Below are 22,014 nucleotides of genomic sequence, written 5' to 3'. Positions count from 1 at the left end.
TTAGGGGAGAAGAGGGATGGAATAGGAGAAAAGTTCCTCAAGGAATTCGCCACACTCCCATGAAGCTAAGAGTGACTGCATAAGTAAATTTTAGAAAAAGAAGCTGCTTGTCCTCTACTTCCTTTCCTCATTCCAAAGGGCTGGAATGAGATTATGAAAGGTGACTGTAAAAAATGAACAAATTCCAGGCAATGGTGGAATGGAACAAAGCAAAAGGAACTTGATGATGTCACTGATTAGATTTTTCATAATTCCTTGGAATGCTAAGGGCTCAGACTTTAGCCAAGAAAACAACCTCCATCTCCAACTAAATAAGTACTTTTGGGTTTGTATGAAAACTGTAATTCATAAAACCACCAGTAAAAACAGCTACAGTTGGTAAAATAGAATATGTATACACAATCTAAAAAGGCAATATAATCAGATGGAAGCCCTAATACATTAATTACACTCAAACATGAAATGTACTTATTAAGGTCAGAAAATCCTTCAATACCCAGCTCAAATGTCTCTTAAATATCATCACTTCCTGAACAAAGTCATTTGCTCTATCATCTATGCTCCAATCTATTCCATTCGGTAGTAATTATTTCCATTATTAAATGGTGAATTCCTGCATGGTAGAAATTCTATCATATTCATCTTTGTATCTTTACAGAATTGAGCACAGTATTTGGCACATGGTAGGTACCAATAAATATTTGCCAAATGAAACACTGGATTTCTGTAGCAATAAAAGAAATGTGTTGAAAATATTTTTTAAAGTGCTTTTCTCTACTTGCAAGTCATGCATTATAATAAAATCTTTCCCCTTCAATCCCCCACTCCAGACCCTGAATTCATAATTTATTTCTTTTATGGCATCATCGATCTTAAGTTGTCCATATCCACTAATTTTTTTGGAGTTGAAATGAAGATTCTATCAACCAATGCTAGACTGTGGACATTTAATTCATGAATTGCAGACACTTTTACGTAAAGAGTAGGCAGAACACATTTTCACTGGAGTAATAAATAACTTCAGATGTCCTTGTGAGAAATTCAGCAACAGGACTCACCTATTAATTTTCTCTACTGAATGCATTTCCACATCAAAGAAGTGTTACCTATCATTATTTTATGTTACCAGAGAGAGAAGATTTAATCTTCTTTTACATCACAATTCCCTTGCCTCAGTGGCCATGTGATCACTCAATATTACACCTATTCAAAATCTGTCATAAAGCTTAAAACCTACTGTCCTTATTCAATATCCATATCTATTTACTGCCAAGAGAGGTTAGGTAACTTATGGTTACAAGTTAACTAATAAAGAAGATAGGGGACTACTCTCTTAATATTCTATTAGTATATATATATAGACATGTTCAAGCATTCATATACAATTTTACAACATTAATGAGGTAGTTGTTATTGTAAGCATATAACACATGGACCAAGTCCATTACTAATGCTAACTATGCTACTTAAATTTACTTGAATTAGAGTTGTAAGTCTATCAATGAAGATTCACTGAAATCTTAAATTTAAGCCACCATTTATAAGTAATAAGAGAGAGAAAAAATAAGGCTAAGAGCAGTAAGCATAATAAAGGGCAGAGTAAAGAGAAACATAAGAGAAATACAAAATACACCTGGAACCTCACAGAAAAAAAAAGACCTGGAAGCCATGAATACTGTATTTATATATCACTAAAGTGAGATTTAAATTTGTTTTGTTTGGGTCTTGGGGGTATAATGAGGATCAATGGGAAGAAATTACAGGGAACAGATTTCACTCAGTGTAAGAAAACTTGATAATACAATGTCAGAGACAGAAAATTCCTATGACAGTATACTACAGGCCCCAAAGGTATAGCAGAGGTCCCAAAAGTGAGCTTGGTGGGTGATGGTTCTCTAAAAAGGAATCCCACTTAAGACCAGGGGTACCTGAATAAACACTATTATCCATTTATAGTCATAGTTTAAATGCAGGAAGATAACATGAATGCACTTCCCATTTGGAAGATAAATTTATCATCAGTATATTAAATGTATTAAGAGGACGGAGACCAAAAGGAAGCCACTGAATAGTTCAAATAGTACTTAAGGAAGGCCAGTGTGGTGAAAATGAGCCAGAAGAGTCAGGAAAAGATATTCTAATAACCTGGATCAATTATATGTTAATATTATCTATTATTGTACCTATAAGATGAAACAAGATTTAAAAATAAGTTAGAACTATAACTTATCCTATTAATTATTATAACCTGTTATCGTAACATATTTTAAAATCCATATTAAAAATATAGTCACAGTATATTATGTTCAAAACTGAATTTATCTTTCTCAAAAAGCCTATTTTCTTTCTATTCCTGTAATACCTATTTCAGTTGTTAGCAATATAATTCATCTAGTAACCTTGTTAAAAATCTCAAGGTGATCTTTTGTTTCCTCTGAGGTCCATTACACTCAGCTATGCAGAATGTCTTCATTATCCTCTCTGACACTGCTTTAACTAAAATGGACATCATCTCATGCTTGGTCCCCTTCGACTGTAACAGCCTCCTGATTTTCCTGTCTCCACTCCAGTCTGAGTAGATGAAATACCAACTCCTTAGCAGGACATAAAAGTCCCTTCCTAAATGTGGCCTCACCCCACTTCTCAAGCCTCATCCTTGGCTATTCTTTCCCAAGAAACCTATGCCACACATATATAAAAAATTCCATTGTTACCTAGTCATTTCATACATTTTCTAGATTATAAACTTACCCATTTAACAAGGCATTTGTAAAATGTTAGTGCTTGGCCAAGGGACATTTTTAACCAATCTCTATTTAGTAAATAAACCAACAATCATTGTATTCTATTAGTAATGAATTTTTAGAATGACTGAAAAATAATTCTCTCTCAATATATTCTCCCAGATTACTAAACATCTTTTTCTAATGTATAATATGCCACATATTACAATTTTCAAAACTCAATATATTTATTTTGATTATTAAAAATAAGAGCTACTCATTTTAGAAAAATTGAGAAGGAAAGAGAAAAACACCCAAGCATCAACTATATAAATCTACAGAGCTAATGAGGTTAAAATGAGGTCATCATGGTGGGTTCTAAACCATTATGACTGTTGTCCATACAAAGGAGGGGTGGGGATTTGAAATGGACATGCATACAGGGAAAAGACCAGGTGAAGGCTGGAGTTATGCTGCTGCAAACCAAGGAACTACCAAAACTGAGAAAAAGGCCTGGAACAGACCCTTCCTCACTACTTCAGAGGGAGCGCGACCCTGCTGTCACCCTAACCTCAGACTTCCAGCTTCCAGAACTGCAAGGGCACTCTGTTCATGCCATCACGGTAGCCCAGGAAAATAATACAGCAAGTTGTAGGAAAAGGGACTTCTAAGAAGTTGCATAGCAACTAAAAGCAATAACTGGATTCTGTACTGTAGTGTAAAAATCCCATAAAGAAGACATTATCAGATCAACTAACAAAACTGAGATATGCAAGGTAGATCAAACTATTGAATTAATTTAAATTTATCAAATGGTAACTGTTACTGTGGTTACATAAGAAAATATCCCTATTCTTATTACATATATATTGAAGTATTTGGGGTAAAGAAACATGAAGTATGTAACTTATCCTCAAATGATTCAGCAAAAACATTACATATATGTGTGTGTGTGTGTGTATATATATACATAAATATGTATATATATATGCATATATACATACATATGTACTATATGTGTATGCACACACAGGGAAAAGAATGGGAGGAAGGAGAAAGCTCACATTAAAAATGGGGAAGGAGGAGCATACCAATATTAAATCTGGATAAAGAGCTTGTCAATATGCTGTGTGCTATTTTAATTTTTACACCTTTTTTGTAAGTTTGACATTATTTGCAAAAGCAAAAAGTAAAAAAGAAACTTTATTTCGCTTAGCATAATGCTCTCCAGTTCCATCCATGCTGTTGCAAATGGTAAGAATCCCTTCTTTTTTACAGCAGTTTAGTATTCCATTGTGTAGATGTACCAGTTTTTTTAATCCACTCATCTGTTGGAGAGCATTCTGCTAAGCGAAATAGGCCAGTCAGAGAAAGATAAATATCACATGATCTCATTCAATTGTGGACTATAATAAACAACATAAACTGATGAACAAAAACAGATCCAGAAACAGAGAAGCATCTATCAGACCAGCAAACCTCAGAGGGAAAGTAGAGGAGGGTTGGGTTAAGGAGGAGAGATCAACCAAAGGACTTGTATGCCTTCATATAAGCCTAACCAATGGACACAGACACCAGGGGGTAAGGGCATGAGTGAAAGGGTAGGGGGGTATTGGGGCATAAGGATACATATGTAATACCATCCTATCTAATAAAAGAAAAACATGGTAATTAGCGTAAGACCGCTACCCTTTCCATTGGCTAATCAGGGCGATATGCAAATTAACTGCCAGCCAAGATGGTGGCCGGCAGTCAGGTAGCTTGAAACAAACATGAGGCATGCTTGCTTCAGTGACGGAGGAAACCGACATTCCCCGCCTGCCTTGTTGGCCTCTGAGCCTGCAGTTTGAAACATTGTAACAAATATAGAAGCTAAACAAAACCCCAGAAACCTGCTTTCAGCCAGCTGGGATCTCAGAGCTGGAGTTATACATTGTTTTGATTATAGAACCAAAATAGACCAGATACCTGCTTTCAGCAGCGGAGGCCTAAGAGCTGGAGCCTCAGAACTAAAGCTGGCGCAGAATAAAAAAAAAAAGAAAAAAAGGAACGGTTGGAAGCTTCCATCACCTGCCAGCCTGAAAACAGCCCTCAGCCCCTCACCCAGACTGGCCAGGCACCCAAGTGGGACCCCCCACCCTGATCCAGGACACCCTTCAGGGCAAACCAGCCGGCACCCACCTGTGCACCAGGCCTCTACCCTATATAGTAAAGGGGTAATATGCCTCCCAGCACCAGGATAGTGGAGCCGCGAGGCCTCCTGGCACCGGGATCAGCATGACAGGGGGCAGCGCCCAAACCCCCTGATCACTCTGTGGCTCTGTGTGTGACAGGGGGTGGGGCCACAACCTCCCTATCGGCCCTGCTCTGTTCGTGACAGGGGAAGTCGCCCCAACCCCCTGATCGGCCCTGCTCTGTGCCTGACAGGGGGGAGCTCCCCAACCCCCTGATCGCCCTGCGGCTCTGTGTGTGACAGGGTGTGGCGCCCCAACCCCCTGATCGGCCCTGCTCTGTGTGTGACAGGGTGCGGCGCCCCAACCCCCCCCCCCCCACCACCACCATCACGGGCCCTGTTGTGTGTGTGACGGGGTAGAGCCATAACCTCCCCATCAGCCCTGCCCTGAGTGTGACAGTGGCGGTGCCCCAACCCCATGATCGGCCCTGCTCTGTGGGTGATAGAGGGTGAGACCCAAACCGACTCTCACTGGCCCTGCTGTGTGTGTGATGGGGTAGAGCCATAAACTCTCCATTGGCCCTGCCCTGAGTGTGACAGGATGCGGCACCCCAACCCCCTGATCCGCCCTGCTCTGTGGGTGACAGGGGGCAGTGCCCCAACTCCCCTATTGGCCCTACTCTGTGAGTGACAGGGGGAGCTCCCCAACCCCCTGATGGGCCCTGCTCTGTGCGTGACAGGGGAAGCTCCCCAACCACCTGATCGACCCTGCTCTGTGCGTGACAGGGTACGGAGCCCCAACCCCCCTAACGGGCCCTGCTCTGTGAGTGACAGGGGGCAGCGCCCCAACCCTCTGATTGGCCCTGCTCTGTGCGTGACAGGGGGTGGCGCCACAACCTCCCCATCGACCCTGCCTTGAGTGTGACAGGGGGCGGTGCCCCAACCCCCCAATCGGCCCTACCCTGAGCGTGACTGAGGGTGGCATCGCAACCTCACGATCGCCCTGCTCTGTGCATGACAGGGGGCAGTGCCCCAACTCCCCAATCGGCCCTGCTCTGAGCCCGACCAGGGGCTGCACCTACGGATTGGGCCTGCCCTCCACCACCCGGGAGCAGGCCTAAGCCAGCAGGTCGTTATCTCCTGATGTGAGAGTGCACAGGCTGGGCTGAGGGACCACCCCCTCCCCCCGAGTGCACAAATTTTTTTGCACCGGGCCTCTAGTCTAATCTAATAAAAGAGAAGATGCAAATTGATCGTACCTCTGCTACACCCACAAGCCACGCCTACCAGCCAATCAGGCGCAACTATGCAAATTAATCCAACTAAGATGGCAGCGCCACGGAGCTGGAGCAAGCAGGAGGCTCGGGTTGCCCCCAGCAATGGAGGAAGCCAAGCTTCCTGCCTACCCTGCCGGCCCTGGGCTCCGCTCAACGCTACAAAGTTTCAATTATAGAAGATAAATAAATCCCAGATACCTGCTTCCAGCACGTGGCCATGGCCAGCCTGAAAATGACCATCAGCCCCTCACCCAGGCTAGCCAGGCACCCCAGTAGGGCCCCCCACCCTGAAGGGGCTGTGGGGCCAGCCTGCAAACAGCCATCAGCCTCTCACCCAGGCTGCCCAAACCCCCATGGGGTGAGGGTCCCTTCTGGGGGGCTTGACCAGCCTGCAAACAGCCATCAGCCCCTCACCCAGACTGGCCAGGCACTCCAGTGGGGACCCCCACCCTGAAAGGGCTGTGGCCAGCCTGCAAACAGCCGTCAGCTCCTCACCCAGGCTGGCCACACCCCCATGGGGTGAGGGTCCACGCTGGGAGGGTTGGCCAGCCTTAAAACGGCCATCAGCCCCCTCATCCAGGCTGACCAGGCACCCCAGCGGGACCCTCACCCTGATCCAGGACACCCTTCAGGGCAAATCGGCAGGCTCCCACCCATGCACCAGGCCTCTATCCTATATAATAAAAGGGTGATATGCAAATTGATCCTAACAACAGAACCACTGGGAATGACTGGTCACTATGACACACACTGACCACCGGGGGGGGGCAGACGCTCAATGCAGGAGATGCCACCTGGTGGTCAGTGCACTCCCACAGGGGGAGATCTGCTCAGCCACAAGCCAGGCTGATGGCTGCCAGCACAGTGGTGCCTCTCCTGCCTCCTCAGCAGCACTAAGGATGTCCGACTGCAGCTTAGGCCTGCTCCCTGCTGGCAATTGAACATCCCCCGAGGGCTGCCGGACTGCCAGAGGGATGTCTGACTGCCAGCTTAGGCCCGATCCCCTGGGGAGCGGGCCTAAGCCAGCAGGTGGACATTCCCCGGGGGGTCCCAGACTGTGAGAGGTCACAAGCCGGGCTGAGGGACCCCCATGAGAGTGCACAAATTTTTGTGCACTGGGCCTCTAGTAATCAATAAAGAAAAATAAAATAAAAAAGAAACTTTAATGCTAAGGCAGTGTTGGAAATGTTTTTAGTAGAACATACATGTATAAACAACAGAGTAATAAAAGATAAAATGAAGAAAGAGAGAGAGGAGAAGGGATGGAGGGAGATAAGTTACACTAGAAAAAGCATAAATCAATTCTCTTCTTCCTTTTTTGCGGGGGGCGGGGGGCGGTGAAAAGGAAGGTTCCTTTCTGGTTACCATAACCAAAGAAATTTGCCAGTTTACATAAAATTCTTAGTTGGAAAGAAATGTGTTGGACAGATACCAGTTACTGGCATATCAAGCAGACATAAATACCACAGTTAAGTAGTCATTTATTGGGTATTGCTGTGCAGAGTTGCTAGAAAGCATCCACAGGCAGAACAAAATCCACAGCAGAGATGCTGCTTTTCAGATAAACTGCCACTGCAGGTGACATGGCCCAGTGCCAGGCACAGAGGCAGTGAGGGACTGGAGGCAACTTCACAGCAGTACAGGACACCACCCAAAGCAAAGGGGTGTGAGGGAACAGGGTGAGAAAGCCGCCTTCTGTGAATTCAACCTCCAGTTCCACTGTGTGAGCCCATTAGCCTCATTATTCTCCAACCATTATCATTAATCCTGGCAAAATGGTAACTTCCAGCTGTACCTGGTAGCACACTACTGTAAAAATTTACACGAAGATTAAAAACAAAAAAAGTGTATTTTCTAAGTCTTTCTCTTTCTTTCTTATAAAAAGTCTCTCTCCTTTCACCCTTCTGCCTTCTAACCACTAGAAAACGTAAACTGCTTGGACAAGCAGGAAGCTACCACAAATGAGGTTTTGTTGCTTATTTTTATTTTCCTCAAGTCAATACATCAAGGTACTTCAATAATTTAAAGAAAAAAATTATGAAAAACTGCCCCAAAATGAATGAAATTGGCCAATGTGTAAATGACACACTGGAGGAAGAGTATCCAAATTCTACTCATGGTGGATTTTTATACAGGCATGACATTATTAGCGTGTTTAAGACAGTGATGTCCATTTTGAAGAAAGGCTTGACAGAAGGGGGATGGTCAGCATGCAGATTATAAAAGGGAAGCACAGAAAGTAAGAATTGGGCAGTGTGTCCTACACAGACCTAGAGACAAGGGTGTTCAACCACATAAATGTGAACATACTGATTTTGTTGCAGGCATTCTTTCTCTATATTGGGGACAGAGGTATCATCTAGCAGGACCATTAAGATCTCCATTGGAATCCACTCATTATTCCATGAGGGCAGGGCCTTGTCTGTTTTGGTTGCCTCTGTATCCCTGGAACCTAGAAGAGTGTAAGCACTGAACAAATATTGTTCAATGAATTAAGATAATCAAATTTCTCTTTTATTTGAAGTCAATGGTTATCACATGCGATTTTTGCTTATATTTGGATCCCCAAACAGTTTCTGCTGGCCAGAAAAAATAAATACTCTGGTTTCCTAGATAGCAAAATTCTTCATGACAAATAATTCTGCTTTTATACTATCACTTGCAAGTTTGCTTAGTACAAATTAATAACTAAAACATTTATCAATAACTAGGACATTAAAAAAAAAGGTTTCTAGCTGCTATTGTCAGGCTGACCTTACTGATTTTACATTTGAATCTCTTTATCTGTTCTATTAAAATCTTGATCTTGACATTAACAGAATTACTTTTTTGCTTAATTGACAATATTCCCATAACAGTTTCAAAAAGAACTATATCATTATTACCTAAACATAAGAGGAGTTTAAAAAGTTTAGGATCTTTTCTGTTTTATTTTTTGTCTATAAAACATATCTAACCAGAGATATACTTATCTTACTAAGGTTACTTATTCCAATGTGTTTTCAATTTTTAGGTATTGGATTTTTCCCCTCTTTGATTTTATTTTTTAAATAATATAAAACATTTCATAATTTCAAAGTCAAAACTATTAAAGAATATAGATTCTATTTGTGAATGACATTTTCTACTCTGTATATCTTTAGGAAAGACACTGTAAACTGAGTCACAGGGTAAACAGGTAGGGAATCTTGCTAGAGAATGGCAAAGTTCCCTTCTTTGAAGTGTGTCATTTTGCATTCCCATCAGCAATGTAGGAGAATGCCCATTATCCCACAGCCTCATCAACAGAATATGTTAGGACTGAAATATATTGGAGTTTAGCCAATCTGAAAGACACAGATGGAATTTCAGTACAATTTATATTTCTTTTATTATGAGAGAGGTTGAGTATTTTTTCATGTGTTGAAAGGACAGTGACATTTATTTTTCTGTGAATTGTTGCCATTTTATTAGATTGTTGGGTTTATTTCTCTCTAATTTTGTTATTTATAAATGAGGTCCACTAGCCATTTGCCTAAGTTTTAAATCTCAAATGTTTTTATTCAGTTTGTCATTTGTCTTTTGACTTTGCTTCTAATGTATTTTGTCATGTGAAAGTTATTATCTATGTATAGGTAACCAAAGTGGTCAGGTCTTTCTTCTCATACTTTTGGATTTTGAGGTATAGCTGCAAAAGTTTTCCCCACTCTCAGATTATACAGAAATTCATTAATATTTTCTCCTAGCAATGGTTTAATTTTTTCACATTTAGGTATCTGATCCTTGGTTTTGCAAAACAGATAAAAGATTTTTTTTTCATATGGCTAGCACATATCATTTATTATAAAGTCTATCTTTCCCCACTGTTTTGAGTTTGGATGGGGGTTTATATCCCTTCTTCCCCCAACCAACACTGAGCCACTAGGATAGGACAAAATAGATACTTAACGAATATTTGATGATTAAATAAATGAATGAAAGAACATAATTTATTAACTGTACCTCAGGAAATTCTGATGAAGGTAGTATTTTCCATGAACCATATATATATTACTTAGTGTAAAGGATACAGTTTTCACCTAAAACCAAAAATCTACATGCAAAATAGCACAGAAGTTCCACTGGATAAGGAGAATAATGACCTGTGAGTCACATGTGGACAGATTGAGAATGGGCTGCAGGAAAGTCATAGGGTAATATGAAGGGGTTTTTATAAAACATTTTAAGGAAAACAAAAGTTTTGAGTAGAGCTGTTTGTGGGTGTCTTTTTTTTTTAGGCAGTGGTGATAAGAAGGTTAAGGTGGTAAGCTTTGTGACATGGTTTGGTTTAAAAAGGAGTAGGCTCACACTGAAATGAGTAGAAACAGCATGTGGCAGGCACTGTGGTGAGTGAGGAAGCTAGAAGCTAAAAGCACAACTACTACAGGCTCCTGTACCAGGAAGAGGTAGAAGTCTGGATTCTCCCCCCGACACACTTCCAGGTAAATCACTACAGGAATGAGCAATTACTGTTACACAATTCCTCTCAACATCATGTGGATGGGATATTACTGGGGAGCAATTTTCTATTATTCTTACAAAATCTAAAAATGTTTTTGTTAGTATGTTATATTAATGTTTTTAATGAAATATTAAGTAAAGTTGATAGGAAAGCATAGAGTTACTTCAGAAGAACCACAAAATTTGTATATTTTTTTCCAACACAAATGTAATATACCTGGGAAATAATATATCATTTCACCTTATCTTGCTCGTATATAGCACAGTAATATGTCACTAAACAAAATATAGTTTCCATTTCATGTATCCACAATTCAGATTTCAGGTGTTTAGAGAATCTAGAACTTGGCAAAAACTCAAAGCATCAAAAGGCGTGAATAAAACAAGCACAAAACTTAGGAAGTGTAATGATGGAGTCACTGTCATCTCTCGGGCTTTTACCTTGCCTTCTATGCATATGTAATCCATTTCATAAAATGATATTTTTCCAAGGAAAATGATGAAAAAACACTGTTACTTGAAAGTATGAACTTCATTTCTATGGAACTTTTTCAGTATAGGACTATCCCGTTCCTACAGATGCTGACATCTGAGGCACTCTTCTACTCATTGTGGGATGATTCTATCAGGTAAGAGTAGTAATTGAAGTTAGTAGGTATCTTTTCTGCTTTGTTAACTTCTTTAGCAGACACAAGCTTGTACAAAGAAGTAGTTATGATACTGTATAGCGGCCTTACAACATATATGGATGTAATATATATGACAATAGCACAAAGCAGGAGGGAATGGAAATGAGTTGGAACAAAGTCAATATATCTTACAGGAATTAAACTAGTATTAATCTGAAGTAGATTGAGATACTTGAGATAAATTGAAATAATTAAGATGCACTGACTAAGAAAATAACTAAAAAAAATTGTTAATGGAATGTAATGGTGGACCAGGAATATCTATTTAATATAATAATATATAAAGATATAAAGGAGGAATAGAAAAACAAAAAGACCCAAGACTAAAGAACATAATTAGCAAAATGGCAGATATGAATCCAACCACATCAGTAATAGCATTAAATGGCAGAGAATATTAGACTGGATATTTATGATCCAAATATTCTATCTACAAAATAATTGCTTTTGAATTAAAGACAAAATAGGTTGGAGGTAAAATAATAGAAAAATATATGCAATGCAAACTATCCATTTGAGAGTTGGATTGGCTGTGCTAATATCAGACAAAATAGACTGAAACATTGTTAGAAACAGAAACAAATTATGATGAAAAAATATTCATTGGGAAAATATAACAATTCTAAACATATGTGTATAGTGACAGGCTGAAAAATGACCCCTATCACAACAAAGATACCATGTCCCAGTCTCTAGAACCTATAAATGTTAACTTATTTGGGAAAGGGACCTTTGTGGCATGACTAGATTAAGGATCTTGACATGGGAACATTTCCCTGGATTACCTGGGAGTACCATAAGTAATCACATGTACATTTCAAGACAGAGATTCCACAACAGAGAGGAGAAGGTGATGTGGGGACAGAGGCAGACATCTTCTGTAGGAAGAGTAACACTGACTTACCATTTCTGGGCTCTAGAACTGTGAGAGAATAAATTTATGTGGTTTTAAGCCACCGTGTTTTTGTTAATCCATTACAGCAGCCATAGGAAACTAATACACATGTTCAACAGCAGGGCTTAGAAATACATGAAGAGAAAACTGACAGAGCTGACAATATTTGGGGATTTCAACATCCCATTAGCAAAAATGCATAGAAAGAGACAGAAAATCAACAAAGATATAGAAGACTTGAACACAATAAACGAAACTGATCAACTGGAATCTTTAGAACATGCAACAAGAGCAAAATACTCATTCTTCTCAAGAGCAAATGAAGACTTGTATAATGAAGACCATATCCTAAGTCATAGAGCAAGTCCCCATACTTTTTATTTAATCCTCACCCAAAGATATGTTTTGATTTTGAGAGAGAGAGGAGGGGAGAAAGAGAGAAACATCGATTATGTGTCCCGACTGGGCATGGAACCTGCAACCTAGGTATGTGCCCTGACCAGAAATGGAAGCTGTAAGCTTTACGGGTACAGGACAATGCCCCCACCAACTGAGCCACGAGCCACGTCAAGTCTCAATACATTTAAAACAACAAAAATCACACAAAGAATATCCTCCAATCACAATAAAATTAAATAAGAAACAAAAAACCAGAAAGATATTTGGAAAATCCACAAACATTTGGGAACTAAACGATGCACTTCTGAATAACCATAAGTAAAAAAAGAAATCACAAGGAAAATAAGAAAATGTTATGAGATGAATGAAAATAAGTAAACAAAACATAAAATTTTTATGGGATGCAGCAAAAATAGTACATAAAGAGGAATTTATTACCATAAAAACTACTATTAAAAAAAAGCAAAAAGAACTCAAATTTAAAATTGTTTCCCACATCAAGAACCTAATAAAAGAGCAAACTGAATTCAAAGCAAACAAAAGGAAAGAGATGAGTATTAGAGTGAAAGCCCAACAGAAGGAAAACAAACACAATAGGGAAAAATAAATAAAAATGTGTTTAAAAAAAATCAGCAAAACTGACAAACCTTTAGCAAGAATAACCAAGAAAAACAAGATGACCCCAATTAGCAAAAATCAGGATGAATAAGGTAACATCACTAACAACCTTAGAGAAATTAAAATGATTGAGGGCATATAATGAATAACTTGTATACCAATAAGTTAGAATATTTAAATAAATAAATTCCAATTACTGATTCTAATGACAGAAAAAATAAAATATGAATAAACGTACAACAACTAAAGAATTGATTGGTAATTTAAAATCTTCCCACAAAGGGAATTCCATGTCCGGATGGCTTCAGTGGTGAATCTGACCAAATATTTAAAGAAGAAATAATACTAATCTTTCACAAAGTCTTTCAAAGAGTAGAGGAAGTGGGAACACTTTACTACATCGCATCGTATGAGACAAATATTATCCTGATATTAAAGTCAGACAAAGATATCACAAGAAAACCCATATCAATATTAACTCATCATAGATGAAAAATCCTCAAAAGCAATAATTTCTCAATAAAATATTAACAAAAATACACATCAAGAAAATGTATACCATTCAAGTGTGATACATTTAAGAAAATACAAGATTAGTCTACCATCCCAAAATCAATTAATGTAATAATCATATTTCACTTTTTGTTTCCTGTTTGGACAACTGGTCTCTATTTCAAGAACACAAAGAAATTCCCCTGCATTATCTTCTAAAAGTTTTCCTCTTATATTTAAAGCTTTAATATACTTTAATTATTGTTTGTGGCATAAAAAAGGTTCTACTTTCATTTTTTTTCTTTATTGATATTTGTTGTTATGGGTTAAACTGTGTCCCCGAAATTCAAATGTTGAAATCTTAACTTGCAAGTAACACATTATATGACCTGATTTGGAAATAGGGTAATTACATATGTCATTACTTATTTTAAGATGAGGTCATACTGGAGTAGAGTGTGATCCTCATCCAATATGACCGGTATCCTTAAAAAAAGAGGAAATGTGGACACAGACAGGACACAGAGAGAGGAGGATGTGAAGAGACAAGGGAGAAGACAGGTGCCAGATGCATACAGCCTCGACAGGCTCTTCCTTCAGAGGCCTCAGAAGGAATAACCCTGCTGAACTCTGATTTCAGACTTTCAGCCTCCAGAACTGGGAGACAGTTAAGTGTCTCTGTTGATTAAGCCACCCAGTTTGTGGTGCTTTGTTATGACAACCCTAGGAAATGAATACAATTATTATTTACCTCAGCACCTAAATTGAAAAGTCATGCCTTTCCCCACAGATCTGAAATATCAGCTCAACAACAGATGAAGTTTATTCATATGTCTTGGTCTGTTTGTGGGGTCTCTGCTCACCTCAGTTAGTCTATTTCTCCTAATTTTCTGTAATTACTGCAGCTTTATAATAATTCTTGATCTATATTAAGAATCCCTCTGAAATCTGTTCCTGTTCCTTTGCTCATTTATAATATTTTTTCATATTCCAACAAAACAAAAACAAACCTGCTGGAACTTGAACTGGTTTTTATTTTGAATTTATAAATAAACTTGTAGGGAATTAAGAACCTATCAACATGGGACACCCCAATTATTTAGATGTCCTTTCTGAACTACAAATTTCTCAGTAAATTCCATGTCAGGACTAAAAGCAAACCAAACAATAGTAATTTAAGAATTTTTTCAAACTTTGTACAAATGTGCCCCCATTCTCCAGGGATTTAGATCCAATCACTGCAAGGAGTGGGGAGGGCAGAGGGAGTGATAAGTCCAGAGTAGAGAATAATTAGTACCAACTGAAGCTACCATGGCTATATACACTCTTGGCCACATCATTATCAATGTGGAAAAGGAAAAGGAAACTGGAAAAGGAGCAATATGGAAAAAAAAGCATGTTAGCTTCCAGCAAATAGATACACACTGAGTGGCCAGATTATTATGAGCACCCCATCAGCACTTCGTTGGACCAACTTCTGCCTTCAATACTGCGGCAATTCTTGGCATTGACTCCACGAGATGTGAAAGGTGATGCGAGGAATCTGACACCATGCCTGATGAATAGCACTGTCCAATTCTGTGAGATTTGATGGTTGTGGAACCAACTGCCTGATGTCTCTTTTAACTTCATCCCACAAATGCTCAATTGGATTGAGATGTGGTGATTGTGGGTGCCACCTAAGCAAGGTAAAGTCTCCCTCATGTTCTTGAAACCACTCCTGCACAATACAAGCACCATGGCATGGCGCATTGTCTTGTTGGAAGAGGCCATATCTATCCTAGACAGCTCTCTTAAGAAACATGCTTTTAAATGCCATTTACCCAGGAAATGGAAACAAGGATGTGAATAAAGGTAAAAAAAAAAGTACAACCCCTTTCAGATTTCAATCAAACCTCTCAACTTTACAGTGTTTCTAACCACTGTAATTTGGAACATAATATGCCACTACAAAAATCTTATGCTACATCATTACAAACTTAGCCATCTCAAACTTTTAGTCTTGCTATAGGCACCTACAGCACTTTTGGTCAACATGAGGTTCTTTGTATCAACTATGCTGTCATCACTTGAGAATTGTAAATTTTCTATTCAAATGAAAAGGTTAGAAAAAATTGACCCAGTTCATTCAGATATAAGATCTGTGAACAGATTTATATTTAGTAATAGATAGGAAAAACAAGGATTGTAGAGAAACAAAATCTGAAAATTTTTGTTTTCTCTCAGACAAAAAGATTTTAAAAAATCATTGCTTTTAGTTTATCCATATATCATCTGGAAAAGAGATAACATACTCATTTTATTTTTCTTTACCTCCTCAAGAAAGTGACTACTCATGAAATGGTAGGGAAGACAAAAGCTACAAAAGCAAATGTGATTCTAACTAGCAGACTTGGGTCAATTCATCAATAGATGCCTTCATTAGATTCATGCCACCCTTGAGCACTGAGAAGTTTTCTCTGTCAACAGCCTAAGCTCTCAAAGAGGAAGAAACCTCCAGAAGAGGAGTGATATAGTCTGTCTCATAGACGCTCAGTCAATACCTGTTAAATGAATGAGTTTCCTTTATTAAAATTTAAATAAACTATATATCCTTCAGCTAAAGTAAAATGCTCCATTTCATCAACTTTTATAAATAGACCTATCTTTCTGCTCAGAGTATGATTTTCTTTGTCTCTCACTCCATAATATAGGTTCATAATATCAACATTATATTGTAAGAGATATATGATGATCAGTCTGAACGCATACATTTTTATATTATTTGAAAGTATGAAAGCCTATTTCTCATTTATATTTCTGAAGCAGAATAAAAATAAATTGATTTTTTGTCCAGGTAATATTAAGTAACACAGACCAATCTTTGGGATGTAAAGACTACTTTGAGTTTACCGAGATTCCAACTCTTCAGAACAAAGAAAAGATAATTTATTTACCAAAAGACTAGTCAGACCTAGGTGGGTTTCCCTTCTAAAATACACAGGATATTATCTTCTGTGCATAAATCCAACACTTTAGCAATCTGCCAATCCTGCGTTTAGATCTGCATTACTTACAGGAAGCTCCGAGGATTAAAACGGCCAGATAAGACAGCAGGTATGGCCTTCTAACACAAACAGAAAATGTAGCATTACCAGTCCACCATGGAAATCATGTTCCTAAAAATGTCCTATCCCCTTGAATTAATATTTGGGCAACAAAATACTTTAAAAAAATGTGCTGGATATCTTAAAATGAGTCTGTCGGTTAATTAATTCTGTGATCCCCTGCTACCAGCAGAGTACTGTACAATCTGTTATTATTCACTGTCCTATAGATCATCTGTTCTTGGTGCTGGTTTGTTCCAGGAAGAGAGACAGCTGCAACACTATATCCCTGTTCAACCTGAGGACCATCTGACTTTAATTGTAACACACAGCTTGATGTGGCTCTGGCTACGAGAAGCCAAAGTATCGTCTATAATAATCTGGAAAAGCAGAAACCTGCCAACAGAGGGCTGAAAACAGGGACTTGTGCTGTCTGGCTGCCTGACGGGCTGCAGGAAATATGATTAATGAGTAAGGTATAATGATATCAGGAACCCGATTAGCACCACAAAAAGGTCACAGATCAAAGTAGTATGCATTTCATGAGCTACAATCATTGCATAAAATCTGTGGACTTGAAGAGGTAAACCAAAAGGAGGAGGGGATAAAACCCTTATGTGATAACATGCTAACAGATACATAAAATACCATACTGATAATTCAGTCACTTATATGAAGTTAACAGGAAATTATGAAATGAAACAATATGGACTGTGCTGTAGGAAAGCTTTGTTCATGATAGGTGTATAATAAATATTTTTTGAATGAATGATTAAATTCTTCCATAAAGACACATGTAAGTAAAATCAAGTATCCTTCCTAATTATGGATTAAAATGATCAGAGATGTAAATATTCAACTCTGAACTATATTTGCATTTAATTTGCAGTGATTTCTAAAAATAGACTCTGCTAAGAATGTATGCTTATTCAGAGCCTAAACTATGAAGACATTTGTAACACTTATAGGAAGAGGAATCATTGGGAGAAATGTTTAAGGACTTAATAGGTTATAATAACTATGCAGTTAGCATTGTAAAATACTATTTTGTAGATAATTTCACAGTCATGTCTAAATTTAAATCAGGGGCAGGCAATACAAAATCTGACTGGAAAACAATGTGGTAAGTTACCCCTTCTTTTCTTTTTCTGATGCCTTTAAGAAACGAGTCTCAAATAAATCTGGTTCTTCTGAGAGTAAAGATGAAAAGTACTGTCAGGAGAATGGCTTACCTCAATCTATACAATTACATTTTCTTAACTGTCAAAATATTGTTGAAAAGCTCTTAATGCAATTAATTCAATGTCTCTGCCTCTTAGACCTCTTTTACAGCAAAGTGAACACACTAACAAACTTTTTTGTACTGTAAATGATACTAAATATGGTTATGATTAATAGAGAGCTGACATCCTTGAGACTTACAAGTATAAACCATATTTGAGAAAAAAAACATTTCAATCTCGAAATGATATGATTTTAATTATTTTCTTAAAAATTTATTCCAGATTGGAGATGATTATTTATACTTTTCAAATATTACATAAATGTTATTTTATACCTATCTATGGTAAAAACATGATTTTAACTGGCAATTCCAAGGGAACCAATGAAAAATGAAAAAGATAAGCCACAGATGAGGGAAAAAAGTATTTAGAAAAGATATGTTGAATAAAAGGCTTTTCTGGAGAATAAAGATCTCTTAAAATTAAATAATAAAAAGACAAAGAGTTCAATTGAAAAATAGGCAAAAGATGTTCACAGAACATATGTGAGTAGAAAATAAGCCGGTAAAAAGGTTCAACATCATTAGTTATTCGGGAATAAAAAAATTAAAATCACAGTGAGATGTCTACTAGAATGGCTAAAGTAAATAGGACCGACAATACCAAGTCTTGGCAAGGATATGGAAAACTGGAAGTTCACACATTGTTGGTGGGAATGCAAAATGGTAAACATGTTCTTATCATATGACCCAGCAATTAAACTCCTAGGAATAGAAGAGAAATGAAAACAGATGTCCACTTTAAGACATATACAGATATTCATAATAGCCTCAAACTGGACAAAACACAATGTCCACAAACTGGTAAACAGGTAAACAAAATCTATTGTACCTTTACAATAAAATGCCATGCAGCAATACAATAAAATTAACTACCGATATATGCAGCAACATGGATGAATCTCAAAAACATCATGCTAAGTGACAGAAGCCAGGCACAAAAAGACAACATATTGCCTGATTCCATTTATATAAAATTTCTAGAAAAAGCAAAACTGTAGAGACAGAATCAGTGGTTGCCTGGGACAAGGAGTGGGAGCAGAAACAGACTACAAACAGGTACAAGGAAACCCTGTGGAGTGATACAAGTGTTCTAAAGCTGGTTACACAACTGTATAAATTTACTAAAACTAAATGAATTTGTGTACTTTTATAAAGGAGAATTTTATGGTATGTAAATTATGCCTCAATAAATGTGTTTTAAAAGGGCAATCACACACATGCACACACACACAAAATTGTAAAATGACTATACCTTCTATTGACTTCTATGTGCTCTGGGAAACAAAATCACACAACTATAGACAACTGCCACATTTAAAATCTGACTTCTCCTTTAATATCTTTCAGAGCTCAGCTTTGTCTTTTGCTGTCATTTTAATAATTTAATGAGAATTTTCAAAAGTGCGTGAGGTGGAAGTATAATGCAACATGTACCTTAACACTGTGATAGAAAAAATTTTAAGGAAAAATAAAAGACTGTAATAGAATAATATTCCGTACTATTTTCTGAGTGTCTACTATAAGCCAGAGACTATTTTAGATATTTTACACAAAAAATTACAATTTTATAATCATAATTTCCAAATTATAAATGAGGAAACCAAGGCTCAGAAAGATTAAATTCCCCAAGATCCCATAATTAGCAAAGTGATTTATCCAGGATTAAGAAAACTGGTCTAACTTCAAAGCCTATATTCTTTTCAATCCCACTGCATAGCTCTCAGTATATATGTACCACGTGAAATTTCAGGAAGAATGAGATTACAATTGGGATCTGGAAGATAGGATTAAAATATAATTGTTGGCATAAAAAATAAGAAATGCCACCTAGAAAACTAGAATGCAATAATTTTCCTTGTTTAAGTGTAATTTAGATTTCATATTTAATATGGAGTATAAAATATTACTTTTAAACACTAAGTTTAAAGCTCCCTGCTTCTAAACTTTTATGAAAATTAAAGGCAAAGAGGAAAGTCGTATTACTTTTTTTAAAAACAGCTAACCCATATGATAGGACATTAGAGTCCACTAGAGAAGATTCTAAGGAATTGTTTATAAGCACAATAATTACTGTGCTCTTAAGCATTTATATTCTAAATATTACATGAAGAATTTCTTCAAAAGACAGAGACAGGATATAATTTGAATATCATTCCCATTATCAAAATGTGCAATGGCCTCCTAAACTGGAACACAGAATTATGTTCTGCTGGTACCAGAAATCCACATGGGAAAAAGCAGTTTAACTTACAACTTAGGCTTATAATTTTGAATTATCACATACATATAAAAGTAGCCTAAATTCTGTATAAGACAATAAAAGAAAACCATTATACCTTTCACATCAATAAAATTTTATCAAGTTTATATGAAGATTCATGAACTATTATGTCACTCTCAGTTATTCCATCATCTCCAGTTTTGTCCAGAAGATCAAGGGTTAATGATTATACCAACACATGAAAGATACTTTGAGAAAAGAAAGGCTAATGACAGACAGAGTAGATGATTATTATCTTACCAATCTGTTTATGCGAACAAATTCTTCTGAGGTTTTGGCCCAAGGAGGAAGTTCAACATCAGACACTACTGTCCCATCATCCATCACTCCAAGATTATAATCATTGAAGTTGACAAACATCTCAGGGAGATAATAAAATTCAGGGATCAACTCCTATATAAAATAAAAGACAATGTCATATTATAAATTACAGAATACTGACTAGATATTCATAAAAGGTCCTAGTTACTTCCTATTGTGAAGGAAAACAAAATAAATGTTTTTCTCTTTTCATACTACAGCCCTATCACAAAGTTTCTATTAGTGTAGAAACCAAATTTAAATAACATCTTACTGATTGGTTCTATGCTTTCCTTCAGGACAAATAACCTCAAAATTCTTAAATACCAATATTTGAGTAATTAATATTTGAGGTTTGACAAGATATAAAAAGAGATTAACACACTATGTCAATAACAACTTAAACTAGATATTTTGAGATATATGGAATTTTGGCCACTGCCTTGAGCCCTTCATTAACTAGTAAGGTATTTATTACACTTTTATGTTTTAACAGTATATTCTGCTCATATTTCAAGACATTCAGATTTAGTTTTAAGGCACTAATACTGGTTTAAAAAAATCAAAATTTATAATTAGTCTAGAAAATGACCTACATAAGAAACTGGGTAAACTAAATATGAGTTTAATAGGATATTTAATAAGCAGAGAAATGAAGCCAGTTGGGTTTTTAATAAGCCCCATGTATAACTAGTTCTGAGGTCCTAAAGATCAGACTTGAAATACAGTCCTGACATGGGTCAGTGACTCAGTGGTCTTTCAGATACCCCTCAGGGCTAGCTATGGCAGGCCAGGCTTTCCAAACAGTTGAGTAAAATAGGGAGGTCATCAGATTTAGGACAAGGTCAGTATGAACTTGCCAGAGCAAAGGAAAAAGATTCAGCAGGAATTAAGCTATTATCACCTCCATCACCCATGTGAAATGTTGTTTGACTGTGAGTTGTACATCCTTTGTTTACAAGCACAGTAATTAACTATGCATGGTAGAAATGAGCTTGTCCTCCAAATGCCTGACAACCACCTGGTCATTGGACTTAAAAACATTTAAACTAAGCAATTTTTAAAAAGTAAGAACCCTGTTAAAATTTCACCATAAATGAAAAGATAAAACAGCCACCCCCAAATTTTAAGATTCTCAATTCCAAAAATGATGCATGCAAGTCTAATTGACAAAAGGAGGAGAGGCATATGAGTGTTATTTTATGCAATGGAAAGCTACAGTCAACTTGTTTGAGCTAACATTTGTTGCATGAGATGGGTCAGGTACTAAAATAAACTCTTAATAAAACTTACTACATTTAATCTTCACAATAACTA

The 22,014-nt window shown here is 37.4% G+C and overlaps 1 protein-coding gene across 10 annotated transcripts in view; it reads right to left on the bottom strand.

The window, feature by feature from the left end:
- LRBA (LPS responsive beige-like anchor protein) overlaps nt 1-22,014 on the bottom strand; it is a 593,124-nt gene that overhangs the window by 100,914 nt on the left and 470,196 nt on the right. For all 10 annotated transcript variants that reach the window (XM_059697845.1, XM_059697843.1, XM_059697844.1 and 7 more), the window contains one exon: nt 20,638-20,790. In XM_059697845.1, the coding sequence (XP_059553828.1) occupies nt 20,638-20,790 (153 nt within the window). The remainder of the gene's footprint in view (nt 1-20,637; nt 20,791-22,014) is intronic.

This window comes from Myotis daubentonii, chromosome 5 (assembly GCF_963259705.1).
Source record: "Myotis daubentonii chromosome 5, mMyoDau2.1, whole genome shotgun sequence".
NCBI lineage: Eukaryota > Metazoa > Chordata > Mammalia > Chiroptera > Vespertilionidae > Myotis > Myotis daubentonii.
This window is presented reverse-complemented; position numbering and strand designations above follow the sequence as displayed.